Source organism: Bidens hawaiensis, unplaced genomic scaffold (genome assembly GCF_021521415.1).
Source record: "Bidens hawaiensis isolate Kalapana, Puna unplaced genomic scaffold, B.hawaiensis_p1.1 tig00007499_1, whole genome shotgun sequence".
Taxonomy (NCBI): Eukaryota; Viridiplantae; Streptophyta; class Magnoliopsida; order Asterales; family Asteraceae; genus Bidens; species Bidens hawaiensis.
In genome coordinates this window covers 187,271-209,960 of record NW_027491525.1, presented here as the reverse complement: position 1 = coordinate 209,960, position 22,690 = coordinate 187,271, and the positions used below count along the sequence as shown (strand labels likewise).

The window sequence follows — 22,690 nt, the reverse complement described above, 5'->3', positions numbered from 1 at the left end:
CAAGGCCCCAAGATTGACATATGGTCTGCTGGGGTCACTTTACCTAATTATTGGAAGAACCCCCTCTGTTGATGAATCTGATGAGTGAGTTCCTCCAACACTTTTTCATTTGACAACTTTATTTATTTCTCACCATCTAAAGTTTAATTAATTTGAATAATTGATGATTAGGAACATTAAAGAGATTGCGAAATCAAAGTTTTAGAGAAGCAGAGGTTAAAGAGGTAAAGGCTTAGTTTCGAGTCACGGACCGTCAACTCAAAGTCTCAAATTCATAATCTCACTTGTTAAGGTCTTCCATGGAAAGTAGACTATATTGTTGAATTTATGGTTACAATGGATTTTTGATGCATGTAACGTTGTGTATTCCTTGTGCAATTTAAGTATGCCACTAAACAATAAACTATAACAGGTTTATACATAAAATGTAGGTTCTTTCTTTTCAATTGATCAAATATACAAAAGTATTTATAAATGAAAATAAACGGTCAATGCACATTATCACTATGTTGTCCAAATTGTCATTGGAGTTAATTTTATTATGTATTGAGATTTAAGTGTGTTGAATTGAAGATACAAAATTTGCAGTATATGTTTTTATCAAGCGTTACATCACAACACTGATACTGGTCACCCAGGTCCACCCTTGCATTAGCCCGTTCTTTCTGTAAAACCTACAACTATAAAGTTGCATCAATCATGCTTTCGTTTTTTATAAGTTTTAATGTTGCATGACATAATATAGTTTGATTTAACTTTATCACTAATAACAAGTGATGCATTACAGTATATCTCCCCATCAATACAGAACTATATCCGTTTGTGATTGTGTCTCTAAACAAGAATTCTTTTAATGATTCCTACATAGCAAATTCAAATACTATTTTGTTATCTCCGTGCACGATGCACGAAAGTAATGGATGCCACACCACTTGAATTCCATTTGATCGTTATCAAATGTCAACTAATTACAAGATTAGTACTATTTTTTACCTCCGTGCGCGATGCACGAAAGCAACGGATGCCACGCCACTTGAATTCCATTTGTGTTAAATCATCGTTATTAAATGTCCACAAATTACAAGATTTGATGATCATACGCAACTGAAAAAATCGTAAACTTATCATAACTAGAATTTATAATATAGACCTAGGGGTGCAATTGAGCAGAGCCTGGGCTCGGCTCTTTTCAAGCTCCTTTTCCCTAAAGATCGAGCTCGGCTCAAGCTTGACTCATTTATTATTTATTAACTAGTTTATATATGTTTTTAACTGTTTTTATATATTTTGAGAAACCATAAACGAGCCTAAGCTAGGCTCGAGCTTACGGACGACCTTAACCCAGCAAAGGCTCAGCTTGAGCGTATGTGGAGTTTGAAAATTAATACACAAAAGTATAAAAGAGGTAAAACATAAAAATACACAAGGCTTCCTAAGGCTCGATGAGTCTAAATGAGCTTCTCATACAATTCGAGCTTGAGCTCAATGACTAAACGAGCTTTCTTTGAGCCCTCGGGCTCGGCTTGGGTATGAAAAAGCTATGCAAGTTTTAGGGGGTGTTTGGCCTAGCTTTTTTAGCAAAGCTTATAACCTTTTTAGTTTTTTTTTTTCACAAAGTAAGCTTAATTTGGTGTTTGGTTTAGCTTTTATGCTTATGCTTATAAGCTTATATAAGCTAATTTGAAGAAACTTACTTGAAGATGGTTTTTTAGCTTATTTGTTTAAGAAGGTAAGTTACTCATTTACCCTCAAATAACGGTGAATTAATAATATTGAAGCCAATTATTACTCTATCAAATTAAAGAATAATAGATTTTAACAATTAAGAAATATAAAAAATAAATAAATAAATAAAAGCCAAACACCCCCTTAATATTTTAGGCTTTCTTTCAGCCATCTTCTTCTATATTCTCCCCTCCCTCCAAACACAGATGAAGTGACCGGCGAAACAATCTCTCCACCGGCGACCGTCTATCAAATCCATCGCATTAACAGCATTGCTTCGATTGATTATCTTCTTCACTAACCATGGCCGTGGATGCAGACTTCGCATCACTTTTAAACAATTTGAAACTCGAAGATCCATGGCTTCCACCTAGACCTTGGGAATCCATACCTACTGAAAGCGGACTCTCCTCCACGTCACCTTCTCCTCCTTCTACTTCTAGCCACCTATATGCCACGCCATCAGTTTCTGTAAGCTTTCAGATACTTTTCTAATCTGCAATTGCCTCGATTATTATATCTTAATTGACCTAATTTTATATATAATTGCAATGCTGCATATGTTAATTGTTAGGTTTATTGTTGATTCAAGCATTCCAGTCATATATGTATACGCTTAAAAGACAGTTTAGTGAGGTAGGGTTAGACAGATATGTTATAAGCATTGAAACTGATGACGTGTTATAGAGGCGCCTAGAAGAAGTATAAGAGGAGCGAGATGTTGAAGTGGTCGAGAGTCTGCTTTCGGTAGGTATGGATTCATTTCCAAGGTCTAGGCGGAAGATCCACCTAGACCTTGGGATTTGGGAACATATACCTGCCGAAAGTGGACTCTCTGTCGCTTCAGCATCTTGCTCCTCTCAAACTTCTAGACGCCTCTATGACACGTCATCAGTTTCTGTATGCTTCAAGTTAGTTTTGCAAGTGACTCAGTTGTATCTTAGTTGACCTAGTTCTATGTACAATTGCAATGTTGCATATGTTAATACGTCCACTAGCATTTTGTTAAAAACATTGTGTCTAATACATATCTTAATACACTCAATACAGGAGGCTAGTTTAGTGAGATTAGCAATGAATGCTCTACAAGGTTTAGAGTCATCTCTTATAAGTATTGAGAAACTATGTGCAATATTCAATTATGATCCAACAGACAGAACATTTCACAGAATACCTAATATGTGGACCAAATCTGTAAGCACGCTTGCTCTTGGGAAGATACTTAGAACCCTAGGATGCATGGGATGTGGAGTTTTCTTTCTCTATAAGTTTGTTAATCATTTTGGGAACCTGATTCCCAATGATGCCAATGCTGAGTCAGCAGCAAGCAGTTATCCTCCATACAGTCTGGTTAACCAGGCTTTTGCAGTTGCTGTTAATGATATTTTGGAAGGCTACATTGCTGCATTGGATACTTTATACGCTTCTGTTGGTTTAAGATGGTTGTCGAGTATTAGTAACGTGTCAAGTGGCTGTCTTTCAAGTGTTGGCCACTCTGAAGTTACTTTGTTGGAGGTTTATCTTCATACCAAAGAATTAAGGAACCAAATTGAGGTTATTGGAAGCATATGCAATGTGCATGGTTTAGCTAATTGCTTCTTGGTTTCGCCCCTTGAGGAGTTAGTTACTCGAACAAAGTTTACTGAGTTTCCTAGAGGCGGAAATCTTCTTACTTTTTTGTATAAGGAGCTCCAGGTCAGCATTACTTATAATCATTTTCTCGTATTGCATGTATAACTCATATGCTTTTGTGACATGTTTTATTTGATGTGAACATATCAGGTTGCTGATCCAGCACATTCTGCTATACTTAGAACCCTATTTATCCGTTCGTGTGAACCGTATTTTGACTTTATTAGATCTTGGATTTTCAAGGCCAGAATTATTGATCCTTTTAATGAGTTTATAGTGGCAGAGGCTGAAAGTAACACAGTCACCATTAGGGTACATACTGAGATATATTTTCTCTATATTTTCCATTCAGACATTATATATTGAAAATATGGTATTTTAATGTTAGCTTTTTCATTCCAGGAGCAAGATGGAGTTTTTGTTCCTTGTTTTTTGAGAGAATTCTTGATTCCACTTTTTAGGGCTGGTCAGCAGCTTCAAGTATTAATAAAACTGCTAGAGTTTTCTGATGGTGTTGGCAGTTGGAACCGAACATATGAGGATTTTCTTCCTTATTGGAGTAGAATGTCAAGCTCTCGTCTGTCACATGCATTTCATATGGATTTTAGTAAGGAAGGAATTGAAATGATGGTAGTTAAAAGGAGTGATTACTACAAAATCATGATGGAAAAACTCGAAAATCGTTTGCCAAACCTAGAATTCAAACATCATCAGGTGGTTTCATCAAAAGCCACACTTATTCTTATAATGATTCATAAGTTTGTTGGTCAACTGTTTCGTTGACCTTTGTCTTTTAGTTTACTGATTACCTGGGTATAATGGTTTAGCAGGTAATTACATACTCTGCATTGCCAACTTCTGGTAGAGGAAGTCTCAAAAGTTCATCTTTAGCAAAGAATATGAATCAAAATCTGTAAGATTTTTCTTCTTATGTATCGATACAGGAAAAAAATAGACACTGTGGTTATTAAGTTATTCTAGATGACAAAGATTTCATAATTTTGCAACTTCTTTCAAGAATTTTCTAAAATCTTGATCATCTTTCTGACTCGCAGGCCTCTTGATACAGCTGAGTGTGATGGATCAAGCATGGAGGATGAACATTCTTATCTTGACGATTCGTTGGATTCATCTGAATGTTCATCAATCGAAAACTACGGTGAAGAGGAGAAGATGGATGTCTTTTTTCATGATCCAGATGCTTTAGAGAAAATGTACCTGTCTGCTTTAGAAATCAATTCAGACACCAACAATATTCAGTTAAAAAACCCTTCTCAAGATGGAAGTCCGTCCACTATGGTAACCGAATCTGATGAACCATCAAATAAAGTTGAGTCGCCTGGTTATGCAACGAGTTGGAGAAGCTTGGAACCATGTGAGATTGAACATGCTAACCTAATTCTGGGAACAAACAAACTTCGGGAAAGATGTACCAAAGTCAAACTACCTACCTTTGACTTTGAGTCGGTTAAGAATCCACTTACTGAATGTGAAGATAGGTTAGGCAGTTATTACAGAGCTACTATTGCTGATACTGTTAGTAATTACAACAATAAAGATCATGTTAATGATGCAATCGCCGTAAAAAAGAAGTCATTCCACAAACATGCATCTTTTGGTCCGAAAAGTAACCACCAAGAACAAGAATCATTACATAATGTGTCTGGTGGTGGTTGTTGGGAAAGTCTCCTTAATGACACTGGTAACAATAATAATAATAATATTATCCACCCTGGCGAGCATAAGAACGGTGTGTCGACAGTTATTGAGATACCGTTGGATTTCGTTATGGAGAAATGCTTGTTGGAAGAGATTCAGTTACAGTATCCTCAATTTTATACAGTCCGCATATTAGAAGTTTTATAAACTAGATATATTTGATTCATGTGTATCCTTAATTAATGTAATTAGATATATGTATGTCAGTAAATTAACAATTAAGCTACTGGAAGAAGGTTTCTCTTTAGAACAACATTTGCTGGCTTTGAGGAGGTACCACATGATGGAATCTGCTGACTGGGCAGATTTGTTTATCGTTTCACTCTGGCAACATGTAACTATATTCTTCCTTGGTTTCTTCATGAAGACTTAATGCTTTATACGATTATTTATTTATTCTATACTGATTTTTATATCTTTTTTCAGAAATGGTATGCAGCTGAGGCAGATAAAAGGATATCTGAAATTCAGGGCCTTCTAGAACTTTCCGTTCAGAGATCTTCATGTGAAAAAGACCATTATAAGGATCGTTTATTCGTGTACATGAAAGAACAAGACTCCTCATCTCTTCCTAGTTTGTCAACCGGTATATTTGATTTTCATACAACTTCATTTCTTGCTTTGTTTAAAATTTCACATTCTAAAATCAGATATTGAGCGGTTAATAATGGTATAATGACAGGTATACAGTCATTCAACGGTTTAGGTCTCGGTTACAGAGTAGATTGGCCAGTGAGCATTGTTTTGACACCTGGCGCATTGAAGATATATGCTCAAATTTTCAGTTTTTTGATACAAGTCAAACTTGCATCATCTTATTTGACTGAAGTTTGGTGCTCACTTAAGGTATTTAACTGCAGGAATTTTTAAGCAGTATATATTAGCCACAGTTATAACCTATACTATTGTCTAATATGCTTTGTCTATATACAGGAATCCATCCATTTCACCAACCAGGACCGTTTGAACGTACATAAATCAAAGTCGCGCAATTTCAATATCATGGTCAAATTGAGGTATGTTAATAGAACTTACCAAATTATCTCATTATATATGAAATGACAGTTTTTGATTTCTGCAAGACACACATATAATGCTAACTTTCAAGATAATTACATATTTCGTGGTCTGACTAATGATCATATCACTATGTTTCAGGCACCAAATATTTCATTTTGTATCAACATTGCAGCAATATGTTCAGTCTCAGTTATCACATGTATCATGGTGCAGATTTCTACAGTCTCTCAAGCACAAGGTTTGAAATAATCTTCACACTAAATTTTACTTTCATAATTGTATCTATATAATTTTTACTTCTAAATCAACATTATTGTTCATGACTCAAAGGTGAATTATGATCTTTGTTCCGTCAGGTTAAGGATTTGACTGATCTTGACTTTGTGCATATGGATTATCTCAAGGATTCACAGTCCATGTAAGTTCTCTCTTTCTGTTCTATGTTATTATTATTATATACATATATCACGGGCTTGTTTATAGATATTTGTTTCTATTTTGTTTGCAGATGTTTCTTATCGAACGACATGAGGCAAATAGCCGACATTATTCAAAGTATTTTGCAATGTGCATTGGACTTCAGATCTGTTGCCAGACTAAATGAAGATCTGGATGTCTCTCAGGTCACATTTACACCGTCTATATACTTTCTTTAATATTAATTTAACCAACCTTTTTTCCTTTTTTATTTTGCTGATGCAGGTTCTTACCATCAAACAAACATTTAACCAGAATATGAAACAACTGTATGCATGTTATCTCAACTCTCCTAAAAATGTAGAATTTAGTCTTCCACGGTTCTGGGAGTATCTTGATTACAATCACTATTACTCTGACGTCATCAACGAAGAACTGGGCCATCGTATTTTCTCCGTCTAAACACACGTGGCACTGGGCTGAAGCCCACTGGACCTGTTACTCTGCTAGGATCTGTTGTGTACTTGTGTTGCCAGTCTTGGTCTAGTGTGTATTGTTGTGAGTTGTATTACTTCAAGAATTATTCAACATTTATAAGCAAGAAATGAAGAATGTATTTATTGTAGGCTGCTGTCATAGATACTCCACCCCCATGTTATAAAGATGATACTTATGGCATAACACATCACTGTCACATCAGTCAAATTCAGTAAAATTATACCGTCGTACAAGGTTATACAGGTACTTTGCTAATTGCCTTAAACAATTTGTGTAACATGCCTTGTATAAAACCTTTTTATTATTATTGTTATTCTACGCACCCGTATAGCCTTTTTTACATGTTATACAAACCATAACCTTATTCGGTCAATATGAGATTTTTTACATATTATACAAAATGTTATATGCCATAAATAACAAGCTAGTGGTGTATGGATAGTACGTCAGAGGTAAGTGTAAGGTTGTAAACGAACCAGACGTTCGACAGAAAGTTTGTTTGTGTTTGCTCGATTAAAATAATGAACAAACACGAACAAAGATCATGTTCGCTCAATCGTGCTTATAAACGTCAGTTTATGTTTGTTCATTAATGGTTTGTAACATTAATGACTTTTCAAATATTATCATATAAATTTAAGCAATATTATACACTATAAAAATTGTGTATATGAATATTATGCGAACTAACATATCAATACGAATGTTTCAAAACAAACTCGGTATCCGAACCAAATTGTCGACATTTTCTATTTTCGGTTGGCCAAATCAAACAAAGCGTTGTTCATGTTCATAAACCATTCACGAACATGTTCGTTTCCGTAATGAACAAACACGAACAAGAAAACTTGTTCGATTAGCTGTTCGTGAACTGTTTTTGTTACCGTGATCAAATTCATATTTTTAAATAATAATAAAAAAAAAATATAGATGTTGACAATTGGGTGTTCGTTAGCTATTTAGCCCAATCGTACATTCGCGAACCTACTACCCAATTTCCCTCTTCAAACCACCCACTATAAATACGGTCGCATCATTTTATTTCTTCCTCAATAAGTCACCTAACAACAACAACAATAATAATAATAATAATATCACAAACCAAAAATATCTTCAACCAAACAAACAAACCCTTGGCTTCCAATGGAATCATTTTCATCGTTCTTCGATTCGCAATCGGCTTCTCGCAACAGCTGGAGTTACGATTCTCTTAAGAACTTCCGTCAGATCTCGCCACGTGTCCAAACTCATCTCAAACAGGTTCCTTTATTTTCACATAATTATTCGTTTTTTGCAATTTTATGTGCTTTTGATTGTGTAATCGGTGTTTTGATTAAGTGTACGTGTTGATTTTGGAATGAATTGGTGTATTAGTTACTACGTGTTCGGTATTTTGATGTTAGGGTTTCCTAACTAATTAACACGTGTATTACGGATGATCTGTTATTATAGTTAGGGTTAATAGTGGTGATTGTAATGGATCATTCAAGAGAATACACATCTATAACGATTTTAGTTTTTGTTCTTTTTTTAACTTGTATTATAATCATGAGCTGCAATGATCTGCAAGTTAATCCGATCAATCAAGCGAATACAGTTACACTTCCATATATCACATGTTCTACACTTTATGGTATTTTAAAGTTAGGGTTTCCGAAGGATAAATACATTCAGACTTTGCTGATGAACCGAAAAGTATGTTATATTTTACAAATAAATTACTATTAGAGTATTGAGGTGGTTGCATTGGATAAGTTATTAGTTAGTTAGTTAATTGGTTGGTTAGGGTTAATAGGGTAATTAACTTGTAAAAATAAGTGGTGATTGAAATGAATCATATAAGTGAATACAATTGATTACACTTTTATATGGGTTAGTTAGTTTAGTTAGTTAGGATTTATGTTGTACTTGAAAAAATAAGTGGAGATTTTAATGAATCATTCAAGATAAGAGTCAGAATACAATTTATTACACTATCATATCTCACAGTTTAAGGTACCGTTTGCCTCTGTTTTGCTAAATCAAACACTTTTCTTTAGATCAATAACATTCTAACCAATTTTTTTTTCTTTCTTTTTTTAATTTGTGTAATCACCAGACACCAGCAGCAATGATCTGCTAGTGATTAGTCTTTTTTTAATAAAATTCTGTTTGTATTGTGAAAGAATAGAGGAATAGTCACTATGAAATCAGAAACAGGATTAGAAGCAACAAATCTGAATTTTGAACATGTTAGAAGATTTTCAGAATAGTTACATTGTATCCAGCACATGAGCAGCAATGTCAGTGAATTAGAATATTATAAACTACGGCTTTATATCTGAAGCATACAATCATAAGCTTTGATATACCAGCGTACGGCTTTCTCATCCAATATCCGTAACAAAATCAACACTGATTGGCTTTTTTAGTATAAATTAGTTTGTCCTTTGTTCAAAATTTGAGAAAGAACACGTGTTTGACGTGGGATATGGATATTAGAAGCAGGATCATAAGATTGACATCTTTAATTACAACAAATTTATTTCAACACTATCACCGTCAAAATAGCAACGAAAGTGCAACAAGTAGCCGGTAAGCAGATCTGAGCTTGTTATTTTGATGTTGAAAGTGTGAAAATGATTTGTTGTTCTTAAAGCTGCTGATCTTCTGATCCTGATAACTGTATCTTGTTTCGTTCACGTTTTATTCCTTAGACTTGATCAAACAATACAAACAGATCTGTACAAAAAATATTAATCAATGGAGATTTCATGTGGATATTGTTTGTTCAAGAAATAGTGCACTAGACTATTAAAGTGTGAAGATGTTTGCTTCAGATATAAGGCCTTGTGAGCGTTGACATTGTTGCTCATACGCTCAAGATAACATGATTATTCTGATTCAAGTGAAGTTGATTCAGTTGTTCTTATGTGTGCACAAAGTTGTTGATCTTCTGATATGTGCAAATTTGCTGATATGATTTCACAAATTCTGTCTTCAATACTTCATTGAATTATAGTTATTAATAAGTATTTCCCTATAATGTATTGCAGGTTTATCTTTCTCTATGTTGCGCCCTTGTGGCATCTGCTGGGGGTGCTTATCTTCACATCCTATGGAACATTGGTGGTCTCCTGACCACCTTTGCAACCTTAGGATGCATGGCATGGTTACTCGCCACTCCTCCATATGAAGAGGTTAGTTTAGTTATCATTTACTTCATATTATTTTCTTCTTTATTATTCTTCATATGTTTTGAATTCTTTGAATTATCATATCTTTGACGTTACAGAAAAAAAGAGTTTCACTTTTGATGGCTTCAGCCCTTTTCCAAGGAGCATCTATTGGTCCCTTAATCAAGTTGGCCATTGATTTTGAACCAAGGTATGCTGAATTATACAATTATTTATCTCTCTGCTGGTTAGGTGAACGGTTATTTATGTAATGTTGGTTTTGCAGCATTTTAGTGAGTGCGTTCATGGGAACTGCGATTGCATTTGCTTGTTTCTCGGGAGCTGCCATGTTGGCGAGACGTAGAGAGTACCTTTATCTAGGTGGCCTTTTGTCTTCTGGTGTCTCAATTCTCTTCTGGCTGCATTTTGCTTCATCCATCTTTGGTGGCTCTGTTGCTATGTTCCAATTTGAGGTAACACAGACTCTCTTCTTTTAAAAGGGTTAATAACTTTATTAAAAGTTAAAACTAACGGTTTTTGATGTACTTTTCAGCTGTATTTTGGGCTTCTGGTGTTTGTCGGATACATGGTGGTTGATACGCAGGAGATTATTGAGAGAGCTCACCTTGGAGATTTGGACTATGTGAAGCATGCACTCACTCTCTTTAGCGACTTTGTTGCAGTTTTTGTTCGCATCCTTATTATCATGGTAAACTTATGCTTATGTTTATCTTGATGTGTTTTTCAACCTCGACTCGTGACAGGCAAACTGAAGTGGTTATTATTATTTCGTGTGTGTAATGCAGTTGAAAAATTCGGCTGAAAGGGAAGAGAAGAAGAAGAGAAGGGATTAGGCTCACCATAACGAATGATAACATTAGTAGTATTGATAATAATGTCATAAAAATTTCTTTAAAATGTCCTTAGGTACATAAACTTGTGTGCGCATGTTCTATTTCAATTGGAAACTGAATACGAGTTTGAATTTTCGTTAAGTAATTGATGTGCCGATTGTTGTCTTAACTCTTATGAAGGGATTTCTTTAAATAACTAGCCAATAATGATAGATTTAGGCATGTAAATGATCTTTTTATTTTTGTTCGTTCAGCTATAATGGAAAAAACAAACAGATAACGGATAAATGAGTGGATTTTCTCGTTGGTGTTTGTTCGTTAAGAAAATAGGTTTGTTTATGTTTGTTTATGTTCATTTGTTAATGTTTTAAACGAATATAAGTTACATAAATGAATACCTAATTAAAAGCAAACATATAAATTGAATCTTATATATGAAATTGATCCAAAAACAATTGAAAATATACGTATTAAGAAATGAGTAGACATTTTGTTTGTTCAACTAGATGAATTATGGCGCAGTCAACTTTGTTTAGGTAAATCTACTTTTAACCCAACCTCCCTTCCTTTTTTAATTAAGTAGATAACTAGGTAACAACGCTCTGGCCTGATGGTATTAGCATTCTAGTTTATCAAACTGTGTGGTGCAATTGCGAGTCGTAGTGTGGTGCAATTGCGAGTCGTAGTGAATTCGATGATATGACAACGAAAGTAAACCAAAACATAAGTTCGTTAATTCCTGAATACAACAAATTAGCATGATAAAAACGCACGTTGCGATGACGAACCAACGCAAATTCGGTCGGTATTAGGATATGGCACCAAAACTAAAGCAAAAGGTAAGTTCGCCCACATCCACATACAAATAATTAACATATAAAAAAAACACAGTGAGCAAAAAACCGCCAACTAGAATTGTTATAAATAAAAAAATATAAAAAATCAATCGGCCAACTAGGTGCCACCAAGTGGACCAACAAGAACCTTGCGATACCAAACTTCTCACCTTTTATCTTATATTGAGTTTAATATAATCTTTTTATTGAATTTCATAACTTTAAACCCAATTATATCATTCGGTTATTACAAGATTTTGCCATATGTTTATGCAATTATGCCATATGAATCTACTTGAAGAGGTTATGATCCGAAAATACATTATGACCATGTCTCACCAACTTGCAACAAAATTTGTTTATGAAATTAATGCAATTAGAATTGAAGTGGTGGGCAACTTATAAGTTGGAACAGCTACTAAGACGATGAAAAGGTAAAACATGTAGCTTTCCTTTGACCCACACAAACAACAAGACCGACCATTTGTGCTTTTAAGATTTAGTATAAACACAAATCAAAAAGGGTGCTTGAATTTGATGAGGAATGATGTAAGTGAAGAAAATAAATGACAACTTAAGGGTATTGGGTAGTGGAGAATTCTTTTGACTTGAGGGTCGTTTCAAGGAAATATAAAAACTCAACTATAAAAGTTAAGTTACTTCTTGGTTAAGATACGTACGTATATTATTGGTGTAAAGTAGATTAGAAGTGTAAATTTTCCGTTAAAGAACGAGAGGATACATATACACTAGAATTCTCATGCACACAAAATTTCCAACAATTCTTGATCATCTATTTTGCTTTGATTTAAGTCACAATTTGAGTGCTTGAGTCTTCCTCGACAATATATACCGATTCACATGATGTGTCAAAGATAACAACTAGTTTTCTTGAAAGACCCGTACTACGTTTTAAAACACTCGTGATTTGTGTTGAACACAATTCCCTCGACTACTTTTCTCTTGTTACGTCTTCTTTTCTTGCATTTTTTACTTTATTTTAGTTTTATAATGATTATAATTTATTAGTTTTTTTTTAATGTAATCTGAATTTCTAAAGTGTTTTATTTTAATTTTATGAAAGACATTTTTACAAATTTAAAACGATGTATAAACCATGTTTAAAAGTCGGCTTAATATGAGTTAAAATGATGTTGCTATACAATATCTTGATAATTCCAATTCTAAGCTTTGACTTAAGCGGTTTCACTAACAAGGAACTGCCCCCCTATAAAACTTAACATGTATTGGTAAGTCAACAAGTGCTCTTTTTTAATAAAATTAGCCAGGACTTGTAAGTACACTTTAACATGACTATTAGACAAAAGGCCGTTTTGAAGTGTCTACAGGCACAACATGCTCAAGATTTCCTACTATCCTTGTCCAAGATATGTCACGAGTGGAATATCTTACTATCCTTAAGTATCGTCTCATGATTCCTATATTCTTGGTTAAAGAAACATACCATGTTTGTTGCAAGAGGTGTTTGAACTCTGGGGGGGGGGGGGGGGGGGCACACAGCACATTGTAGTGAGCTCTCATGGTTCAAGTACCGACACGACTTGGTCCGGATGTTCTTTTTTGCATATTTAGGCGTGTTGGGATATCGATCAAAAAATAAGCACCAATGAATTACTTGACCAAACCATTGGAAGAGAGATCAACACTCATAGCAGCTGACATTTTGGTCTTTGGATGGACATGAGGGAAATACGCATGTGTGTACCTAACATGAGTTTCCCCTTTTCGTGGACTTGGGGAGTAATGTGTTCACGGTTGGTCAAGTTGCCGCTTCATGCAAAGTGATCAAACATGAGAAAACGTGCATTGACAACTAACACATGTTTATTCATTTTGCTTTTGATTCTTTTGGGTTCCTCACTGTTGAGGCTATAAAGCTACTTAACCGAGTTCAACGAGTTATGCATAACAATGTTATGACTCAAAGATCAACCAATATAGTATATAAAAGACTTTGTTTTGCAATCCAAAAGTGGCTAGCACGTAGTTTGTTATCTATTTGCGTTCTACTTCAGTGTAATTTAAATAGTTTAATAAAAATGTATACACTTAATACACTCATTATTATAACGTTCAAGAAATTTAAAAAAAATGTTATCATTTTTCAAAGGGTCATGCTAAGTTTTGCTATGTCGTTTCAATTTTAATGGATGTGCCCTAAGGAAATAAAATGTTGGTGAGTCACCACATTTAAATCCAAACTTACTAAATTACAATCACAACAAAGACTATTTATTTTCACCAAATTATTTTTATCTATCAAGAAGTTTATTTCCAAGTGAGATTGCATTTTATCATTAGAAACATAAGAATAAGTGGATTATCCCAAGTGGGGTAGTTGAGTGAATAAACATTGTACAAAAATAAAATGATAAAAAAAAACTAATTAAGTTATTACAAATATTTAATATAATAACTTTAAAGGAGAATATGTCACTTGTTCATTGGTTAAACCGAAGATTATGTCTTCTCCCACACCAGAATACAAAGATGTAGATGTTTTTTACTTTTAGTATTATTTAGTGGAATTTAGCGTTATTCAAAAGAAAAGTTAATTTAATTTAGCCCATTAAAATTCATTGTATGTCTCACTCGCCATCTCTTTTCTATAATGATAAAAGTGATAACATACATGTTTTTTTAACAATTATTTGGATTACTGGCAAATCATTGGTCTAACTAATTATCTTCTCGAATACTGGATACCAGCCTCATGAGGAAACCCATCATATGTGAAAAAACCATCTGATCCAACCCAAAACCTTTATTTTATCACAAGTGAGACTTGAAAATAAGACATCTTCCTTTTTAAATGAGTCTTTAGTACCTTACCTTAACCACTTGAACCGAGAATCATTGACGATAACATACATGTAAAGTATAGTTAAAAATAAATATCATAAAAAGATAATCAGGGCACTTATTCGTCATGTTCTTAACGTTAAAAAGATAATCGTGAGTCGTGTCTTTTTATAGAAATTGGATTGGATATGATCATTAATGTCCTTTTCATTTTTGTAATAAAAAACCTTGTATACATCCATGAGAGATAAATGTAAAACACTACTTAAGTACTTATTACGAAACACATTATTTATTTTTGTTTTATTTTATTTTTATAATAAAATAAATGCGAGAAATATAATATTTATTCATTTCCCCGTAACTACAAAATATCATCAAATTTTGTCCATGTATATAATAATAACACACGCTGACGCATGTGTAAAGTTATATACTTATATTACATGCAAGTAAAATTCCCAAGTTAATTTGATGATTGTTCATATAAATAAATATTCGTATTTGTAAGTGACAAGTGCACAATTTTAAAGATATAAATAACTGTTTATATACTTAAACTTGTTCTTTTTGTTCTCGTCATACATGAGTTTTCAGTAATAAAGCTCACTACGTGTAAGGACGCGTTAAATTCATAATCAATAATATAGTGAAAGTTACGAGCATGGTATAATGGCATGTACATTTGAAGACGATATCGGCATAAACTCATTTTGGATGTGATGATTACGAACTTATGGAGATAAACCTTTTTATTTCAAGTTTAAATTATTGAGATCTACATTTTGGTATACCATGTTACTTGTTATATATAATTTATAACATGAAAGGAATATTTTATTGGAATATTAAAAAGATGATGCCATTTATGAATAAAAAAGTCAATATCGAAGAGGATTATGCGGCAATTGGATTGTCTAGAAGTACAAAAATCATGAACTTTAAACATAACATTATATTTTATACTTATAAACAAAAGTAAAAAAAATGATTGAATTTTTTGAAGAAAAGATGTAGAAATAAATTCAGTGTTTAATATAAGGAGCAACATTGAAATAGATCCGACGATGCTCTTTTCGTAACCGGGTGTGGAGGAGAACAAAGAAAACTCATACAATTTGTCACGAGCAAACCCGCACTCGTAATCGCCTCTTCCTCCGCATCGCCATCGCCTTGTTGGTCGGGGCCAAAAAAATGGTTGTATATAATAATGGGGAGAATCCATAGGTTTGATTTTGTAGAGAGTTGGATATGAGTAGTGTTTGAGAAATATGAGTTTTGATTGGAGAGTGGATGAATTATATAGGAATAAATTGTTTTTTAAGAGCCGTTGGTTTCAACAGTCAAAAGAAGAATTGTTTCTAAACTTGTGCCAAACCAACTTTACCCACAAAACGCTTTAAAAAAACCTCGAAAACGTCAGGAGGGCAGTGCGCACCCAACGTTTTAGCCCAAAACACACAAGTACAGATCTTAGTGATAAGAGATGCCAAATGTTAAATTATAATATTGTTATGTTTTAGAAGTACAATTTTAAATGGTTTACACAATGTGCATACAAAGGTGCATTCAAACCTTTAACAACAGTGTGTTTAACTGAAGTGTCGTCCGGTATACGGTGCATCTAACCCATACAAATGCACATCCGGTGCTAATATATGGAATATAAGTCAATAAAAGTGGATGGACACACATGATATTGAGCTTTAAAAAAGTTGTGATCTTCCCGCGAGTAAATTGTTTCAAGCTAAAAAATTAGAAAAACAATGGTATGAGGATTTACATGGCACTCGAATTAAGGAATTTGCATTCGAAATAGGGATATAATCGAGCCAAGCTGCTATATGATGCGTATAGTGAGATTTATACTTTTAAATGTAAATATTGAACCCTACTTTTTATGTTATGGACTTATGGATGTATGTTACATAGTGGCATACGTTATATTAATAATAATAAATAATTTAGTGATACGTAATGATTTTATGTTCATTAAAATTTTTGCACCCCCTCAAGTATATATTATCATATGGTTATTTGGTCAAATTAAATCTTCTTCTTGATTCGAAACATGGTCTTTTTCATCCAACCTTGTAACAGTTCATGATTATGGTGTCTTTGTATGACCCAACAACATTTATCCTACTATGTCAATTGTCAAACCTTGTTTCTTGGTTTACCATAATGTAGTTTCTAAATTCTCAAAGTTGACTTGTTTCTTCTTGTGATATTTGATTAATCAAAGTCGAATTATATCAAATAAAATATTGAAATATCAAGAATATGAATTTGAATATAAAATATCTCAAAAAATATAAAATTTTAAGAATTAAAATTTGTTAAAAGAATACGCTTTTTTATGTGGTTGAAAAAAAACCCGATATATTGTTTGTATAATTGTTAATGAATTGTTGGAAGGGGTGTGGCAACGGTAATAACGCCAGTGGTCGGATGGTGATGATGGTGGTGAGCACGCCATTTGTGGACAGGTGGTGGTGCTTTAGTTGCATGGTATATTGTAGCATAACACCCCCCCCTCCTATTTTTAGGAGAAATTTTCTATTTAGAATTAATTTTAAGAAACTTATTCTACCTTCAATTCATTTTGTTTTCCAATCAAACATGTCATTTGTTTACTATTGCCGAACCACCGACTAGAGTCACTAATGAAATTCAGGTTTTAATTTTTTAGAATATAAACAAAGCAATAGTTTATATACGTGTTGTGAAACAATTTTTGTTCAATATATATTTAGGCTAGACAATGTTAAAAAAATAGTTGACAAGATAGACTGTCTAGGAAAAGGTGGATTTGTATACATACTTTTTATTTACCTCAAATGTAATATATATTCAATTATTTTTATTAGATGCAAGAAGGGTTGTTTAAGTACATTAAAAAATGGAATACTTGTCATAAACAATTGTCTTAGGGACCTTTTTATTGACGAAGACAAGGATTAGACCTAATCTTTATATTACTTCTATTATAAGTCTTAACATTTTTATAATATTTTATACGATTTATTGATTTAAGGTGGTGTTTATAAGCCAGACATATTTGAGACGACCTAAAATTTAAATTATTTTTCATTTATTAAATAAGCTCCAATCCGAGATCCATTCGTTAAGTTTGGTTACTTCACAATAATTAATAAAACACCGAGTTCTTAAAAATCTAACAATAGGTTTCGATCATATTAAATTGTAATGAGATTAGTTTTGATGAAATTAACAACTAGATCCCAAAATATCTTGATCCTGTGGTTAAAAATTTTTACAAGTCAAATAACCGTGTAATGATAGTAATTTTAGACGGATACAACAATCATGGGCTCAAGGCTTGACTTTTGTGTCCAGATGACATCATCATACAAGTATTACAAAGTCTGAAAACTCGTGTTTAAGATATTGAAATATTTTTGGTGATGTAATTTTGGTTTTAAAAAAAACCCGTTTTCAGTGATGTAAGTTTGTTTTTTTTTTTTCTCTTTTATATGCTTGCTAATGTGAGTTTTATAAATTTAGTTGTTTAAAAAAAAGAAGATATTGAAATATTTCTTTTTTTTTTAATCTCATTTGTTGTTGGACTTTACATTTTCAGAACTTAATGAATATTTGGGTTAAATATATTAATTTAAAATTATGTAGTACTTTTATAATCCCTATAATAATACATCTTAATCATAAATATATATAAATGAAACCTTTAAAGCTCTTATGTTGCTCTCAATGTTCTCTTAAGTCTCAAGCAATTAGATTGTTTTTTTATGGAGGTTTCTCATGTATTTGACTCGAATTCACGAGTATGTGTCTCACCAAACCTAGATATTCTTAAACGAGTTATAACATCTCATTAAATTAAAATTAATCTCACCAAATATTTGATATAAAAATCCTATAAAATATAGATATATTAAAAATTAATATCTGATTTTTTTTGAAAAAAAAATATAATTTGTAATTAAGAAACAGTTTTATAGTAAAAAATAAGTGGTTCATGGGTCTTACCAATCTCATATAGCTTTTAAACCGGGTTATAATATCTTATTTATTTGGGAATCTCTTTCATCATCGAATACTAAGTATATTATTAACTTTCTTACAGCAAATAAAATTAAAATTCTGATATATATATACATACTAGTAGTATACCCGCGCGATGCTGCGGTGACAACAATACGTTTAAACAGATTTTTAGTAGTTACAACCTTTTAAACATATGACACGATACGGTTTTATTCAAAAAATGAATGTTGCTTTTTGCACGTTACAATTACTATACGAATCATAAAAACCAAGTTTTATATGATCGAAACTCATTTTGCTGAGCATTTTGACCTGAACAAAATCTATTATGGTAGTCATGGTTATTTATGGAGTCTTTTGAAACTTTCATGCACGACCAAATATTTAATGTTCATCCATAAGCAAAATTGATATTTTCTTTAAATGACCAAAATTCATTTTGCATATAATAATTATGACGCAAACCAAAACCTATTTTTTTTAAAGATAAGTCGAACTCATTATGCTTATCACATGTTTTAACCATAATCAAAGTTGACAGTTTATTTTAATGTCCTAAACTCATTTTACTTATTACTCATCTTAATCTGAACAAAACTTTATTTTTTTTATAATGACCTAAACCCAGTTGGCTTACATCCCATTATAACTCGAACACATTTTAACATATCAAAATCCTCGATCTCGATCGTTAACCCGAAAAAATAAAAATATTAAAAAATGATCGAAACTCATTTGTTGGGCATTTTGACCTGAACCCAATCTACTATGTTAGTCACAGTTATTCGAGAGTCTTTTGAAACCTTCATAAACGACCAAAGATTTAATGTCCACCCATAGCCAAAATTGTTATTTTTTTAAATGACCTGGATTCATTTTGCATATAATTGTTTTAACGCAAACCAAAACCACTTTTTTAAAGATGACTCGAACTCATTATTATACTTATAACATGTTTTAACCAAAACCAAAACTGACAATTTTTTTTAAATGACTCAAACACATTTTACTTATTGTATGTTTTGGCCTAAATAATATTTTAAACTTTTTTTTATAATGACCTAGACTTATTTGGCTTACATCCAGTTATAACTCGTAGGCGTTTTGACATGTCAAAGTCCTCAATCGGTGACCCGAAACAATAAAAGTATTTTAAAGAAAATGATCAAAACTCATTTTAATGGCATTTTGACTTGAACCAAAATTGATATATTTTTTTTAAATGACACGAAATCATTTTGGTTATAAGTTTATAACATACTACATTGGAACGTAGACAAAAATAAACACGTTGTAATTGTATGCTTGAAATCTATTAAAACAAATTATTTTCAAAGATATAAATGAAAAACAAAGAAAAATAATATATATGATTATATGGGCAAACTTAAGGGGGGTGGAAGAGTAATTATTAATTAAATTTACAAAAGTTGAATATAGTTGAAGGGTTAAATTTGTAATTACATTTTAGGTTCATAATTGCATATTTGAGTTGTACTCTTATGCTTAATTGACTTGTACATTATAATCAACACCTCAAAAAAAAAACAAAATTTACGTTGAAACGTCAACAAAAATAAGCATATTGCAATGGTAAGTTTGTTTTTGTTTAAAACACAATATATTAAAAGATATTGAAGAAATAATTTTTTTAATGAATTTGTCAATTAAATGGGTAAAGATAGAGGGTTTATGTGTAACTACTTTACAAATTTACAAAGTTGTGTTGAAGTTGAAGGATTATTTTTGTAATTATTTTCTAAAGTAGACATTGTTAACCGTAAAATGATGTAAAAAATACAATATGCCCTCAAATTTTAAAAATTGTATGCATTAGTGATTGTATTTTATGCAAGAGTGATTGTACCTCTTAAAATTTAAAAGATCATTCACTCATGCTTTATATATATATATATATATATATATATATATATATATATATATTAGTTTGATCCTTCCGTGTTACGGGAGTTTATTTAAAGTTTTGTTTTTAATCGTTTTGTTATTTTATGATGATTTATTTTATTTCTAACGTAGTTTTGTTTTAATTTAATACATATATATTAGTTTGTTATTATATTTTTTTAACGTTTGGGTTTTATCAGTTGAGATGTTTAGGTTTTTTAGATTTTTAACGAACAAATATAAACGAACACGAGCATATTGATTTTTTTAAATGTACAAACATGAACACAAATATTTGGCTAATGAAAAAAGAGGCGTTGATATAGTTGACAATGGTGGGTAGTATCGTAAGTTAACCGAAGATGAAGATGATAAACCAACAACGGAGAACATGTAAAGAAGATAAATTAAATTAGGGTTTGATAATGAAAGTGTCAATAAATGATATCTTATAACCCATTTGAGAGCTATTAGAGTTTGGTAAGACACATAACTCGTGGAAATTATTCTTTGATAATTAAGGAGTATCTCACAAATAAGTGAGATGTTATAACCCGTTTAAGGGTTATTCGGGTTTGGTGAGACCCATGACCCGTGAAAATTATTGTTTGCTTATGAAATAGTTTACAAATAGATGAGATGTTATAACTCATTTAAAGACTATCCGGGTTTGGTGAGACCCATACCCGCGAATTCGGGTCAAATGCATGATAAGCCTCCATTTATAAATCAAGTAATCTGGTGGCTCTAGAGAATGGGGGAACAACCTCAGAGCGACACCTAGGATTTTATGATAGACAATTATATAGATAGTTATATATATATAACGAATAATGTAAAACAACCTTATAATACGGGGATAAAAGCTAGTTATTATTTATACACTTGATATTGTTGTATAAATAATTATGATTCAATATAAAAAAATTTAGTATGTTATATATGTACACATTTATAAATATTTACCAAATAGAATTATATACATTCACATAAAAACAACTGAACAATAAATTAATAAAGCACAAATTCAATTGTAACTTATAAAATTACTAACAACTAACAATACAGGCTAAAACTTAACAAGTGACAGAAAATAAACAAAACTCAAGGTTAATCAAATTTGATTTATATAAAATGAAATAACTGAAAATTTTACATTATATTAAAAGGGGGGTTATTGGTGTAGTTTATTGTTCGTTTGTCTTCTATTTTGATGTAAAATAACGATTATTTATTGAAGAAACATTTATTATACATTTATACTTCATTATCTGGTAGCAGTTATGTATCATTTGTTTCCAGTTTGTACATTTTAGAATACTAGAATGACACAAATATTGCGATTCACACATAACTTAATGGGTTGCTGGTCTATTGATAAAAACAGAACCTTTAAAACACTATAAGAGATTTAAGAGTTTTTGTGTTCTAAGTATTTTAAATAACATAAATTCGTCTATAAATCAGTTCAATTAGTGCATCAAGAAACGACACGTTGTATAATAAACGGCTCAGATGCAATCATGCAAACTAGAATTAAATATTGTGAACAACTTTGTGATGTTCAACACCACCAAAGACTTTTTTGGGTTATTGACCCAACAATGTCCAGAATAAGTGCCAAACCATATAAAAACAGATAAATATGAAATCTAAACTTAATACTATATTATATAATATGTGCCATGATACTGTTTAATATATTTGTTTTTACAATTACATCTATTATATTTTAGTGCATATAACTTTACAGTAAATAAGTTTATAAATATCCCGTTAAAGTGTCACTTAAAAATGTCTAGTTTCTCTGAAATTACTCAACTATCATGAGATGCTTTAGCTTTGTGACATTTTTTTTTGTGATAGCAAGGTGTTTCCCTTTATTTGAATACCCCAGCTACGGTTTTGATTGTTATTACTTCTACATGACCTATGATTTTATTTCTTGCATTATAAATGTTCTAACTCTCTAAAATTTAAAAGAGGCAAATAAAAATATAACTATATAAGTGAGTGCTCATGTCAGCCCATGCTCACACGAACACCACATCGTCTGCTCATGAGTGATACGTGAGTC

General features: G+C 32.0%; 3 protein-coding genes across 3 annotated transcripts in view; all 3 read left to right on the top strand.

Annotated features, from left to right (window-relative positions):
* The first annotated feature begins 2,028 nt into the window (after window positions 1-2,028).
* LOC143635407 (uncharacterized) lies at window positions 2,029-7,164 on the top strand. Its single transcript, XM_077103253.1, has 14 exons — window positions 2,029-2,196; window positions 2,776-3,420; window positions 3,508-3,669; window positions 3,760-4,071; window positions 4,188-4,270; window positions 4,413-5,180; window positions 5,269-5,410; window positions 5,503-5,662; window positions 5,759-5,922; window positions 6,010-6,092; window positions 6,235-6,334; window positions 6,453-6,514; window positions 6,605-6,719; window positions 6,799-7,164. Exons 1-14 carry the CDS (start codon window positions 2,029-2,031, stop codon window positions 6,973-6,975), a joined length of 3,141 nt encoding a protein of 1,046 aa, XP_076959368.1. The 3' UTR covers window positions 6,976-7,164.
* Window positions 2,031-22,690, top strand: part of LOC143635420 (small ribosomal subunit protein eS1-like) — a 127,212-nt gene continuing 106,552 nt past the window's right edge. The window contains exon 1 of the mRNA XM_077103262.1: window positions 2,031-2,038. The gene's annotated coding sequence lies outside the window, so the exon portion shown is untranslated. The remainder of the gene's footprint in view (window positions 2,039-22,690) is intronic.
* Window positions 8,073-11,051, top strand: LOC143635418 (bax inhibitor 1-like). Its single transcript, XM_077103260.1, has 6 exons — window positions 8,073-8,271; window positions 10,047-10,190; window positions 10,286-10,377; window positions 10,453-10,639; window positions 10,720-10,875; window positions 10,973-11,051. Exons 1-6 carry the CDS (start codon window positions 8,155-8,157, stop codon window positions 11,018-11,020), a joined length of 744 nt encoding a protein of 247 aa, XP_076959375.1. The 5' UTR covers window positions 8,073-8,154; the 3' UTR covers window positions 11,021-11,051.

Bases quoted from the DNA above. Each gene is read 5' to 3' on its own strand.
- LOC143635407 (XM_077103253.1), top strand. From the start codon at position 2,029: ATGGCCGTGGATGCAGACTTCGCATCACTTTTAAACAATTTGAAACTC. The intron at 3,670-3,759 runs GTACATACTGAG...TTTTCATTCCAG, and splicing joins GTAACACAGTCACCATTAGG to GAGCAAGATGGAGTTTTTGT. The intron at 5,663-5,758 runs GTATATTTGATT...GTATAATGACAG, and splicing joins TCTTCCTAGTTTGTCAACCG to GTATACAGTCATTCAACGGT.
- LOC143635418 (XM_077103260.1), top strand. From the start codon at position 8,155: ATGGAATCATTTTCATCGTTCTTCGATTCGCAATCGGCTTCTCGCAAC. The intron at 10,378-10,452 runs GTATGCTGAATT...TTGGTTTTGCAG, and splicing joins GCCATTGATTTTGAACCAAG to CATTTTAGTGAGTGCGTTCA. The intron at 10,876-10,972 runs GTAAACTTATGC...TGTGTAATGCAG, and splicing joins TTCGCATCCTTATTATCATG to TTGAAAAATTCGGCTGAAAG.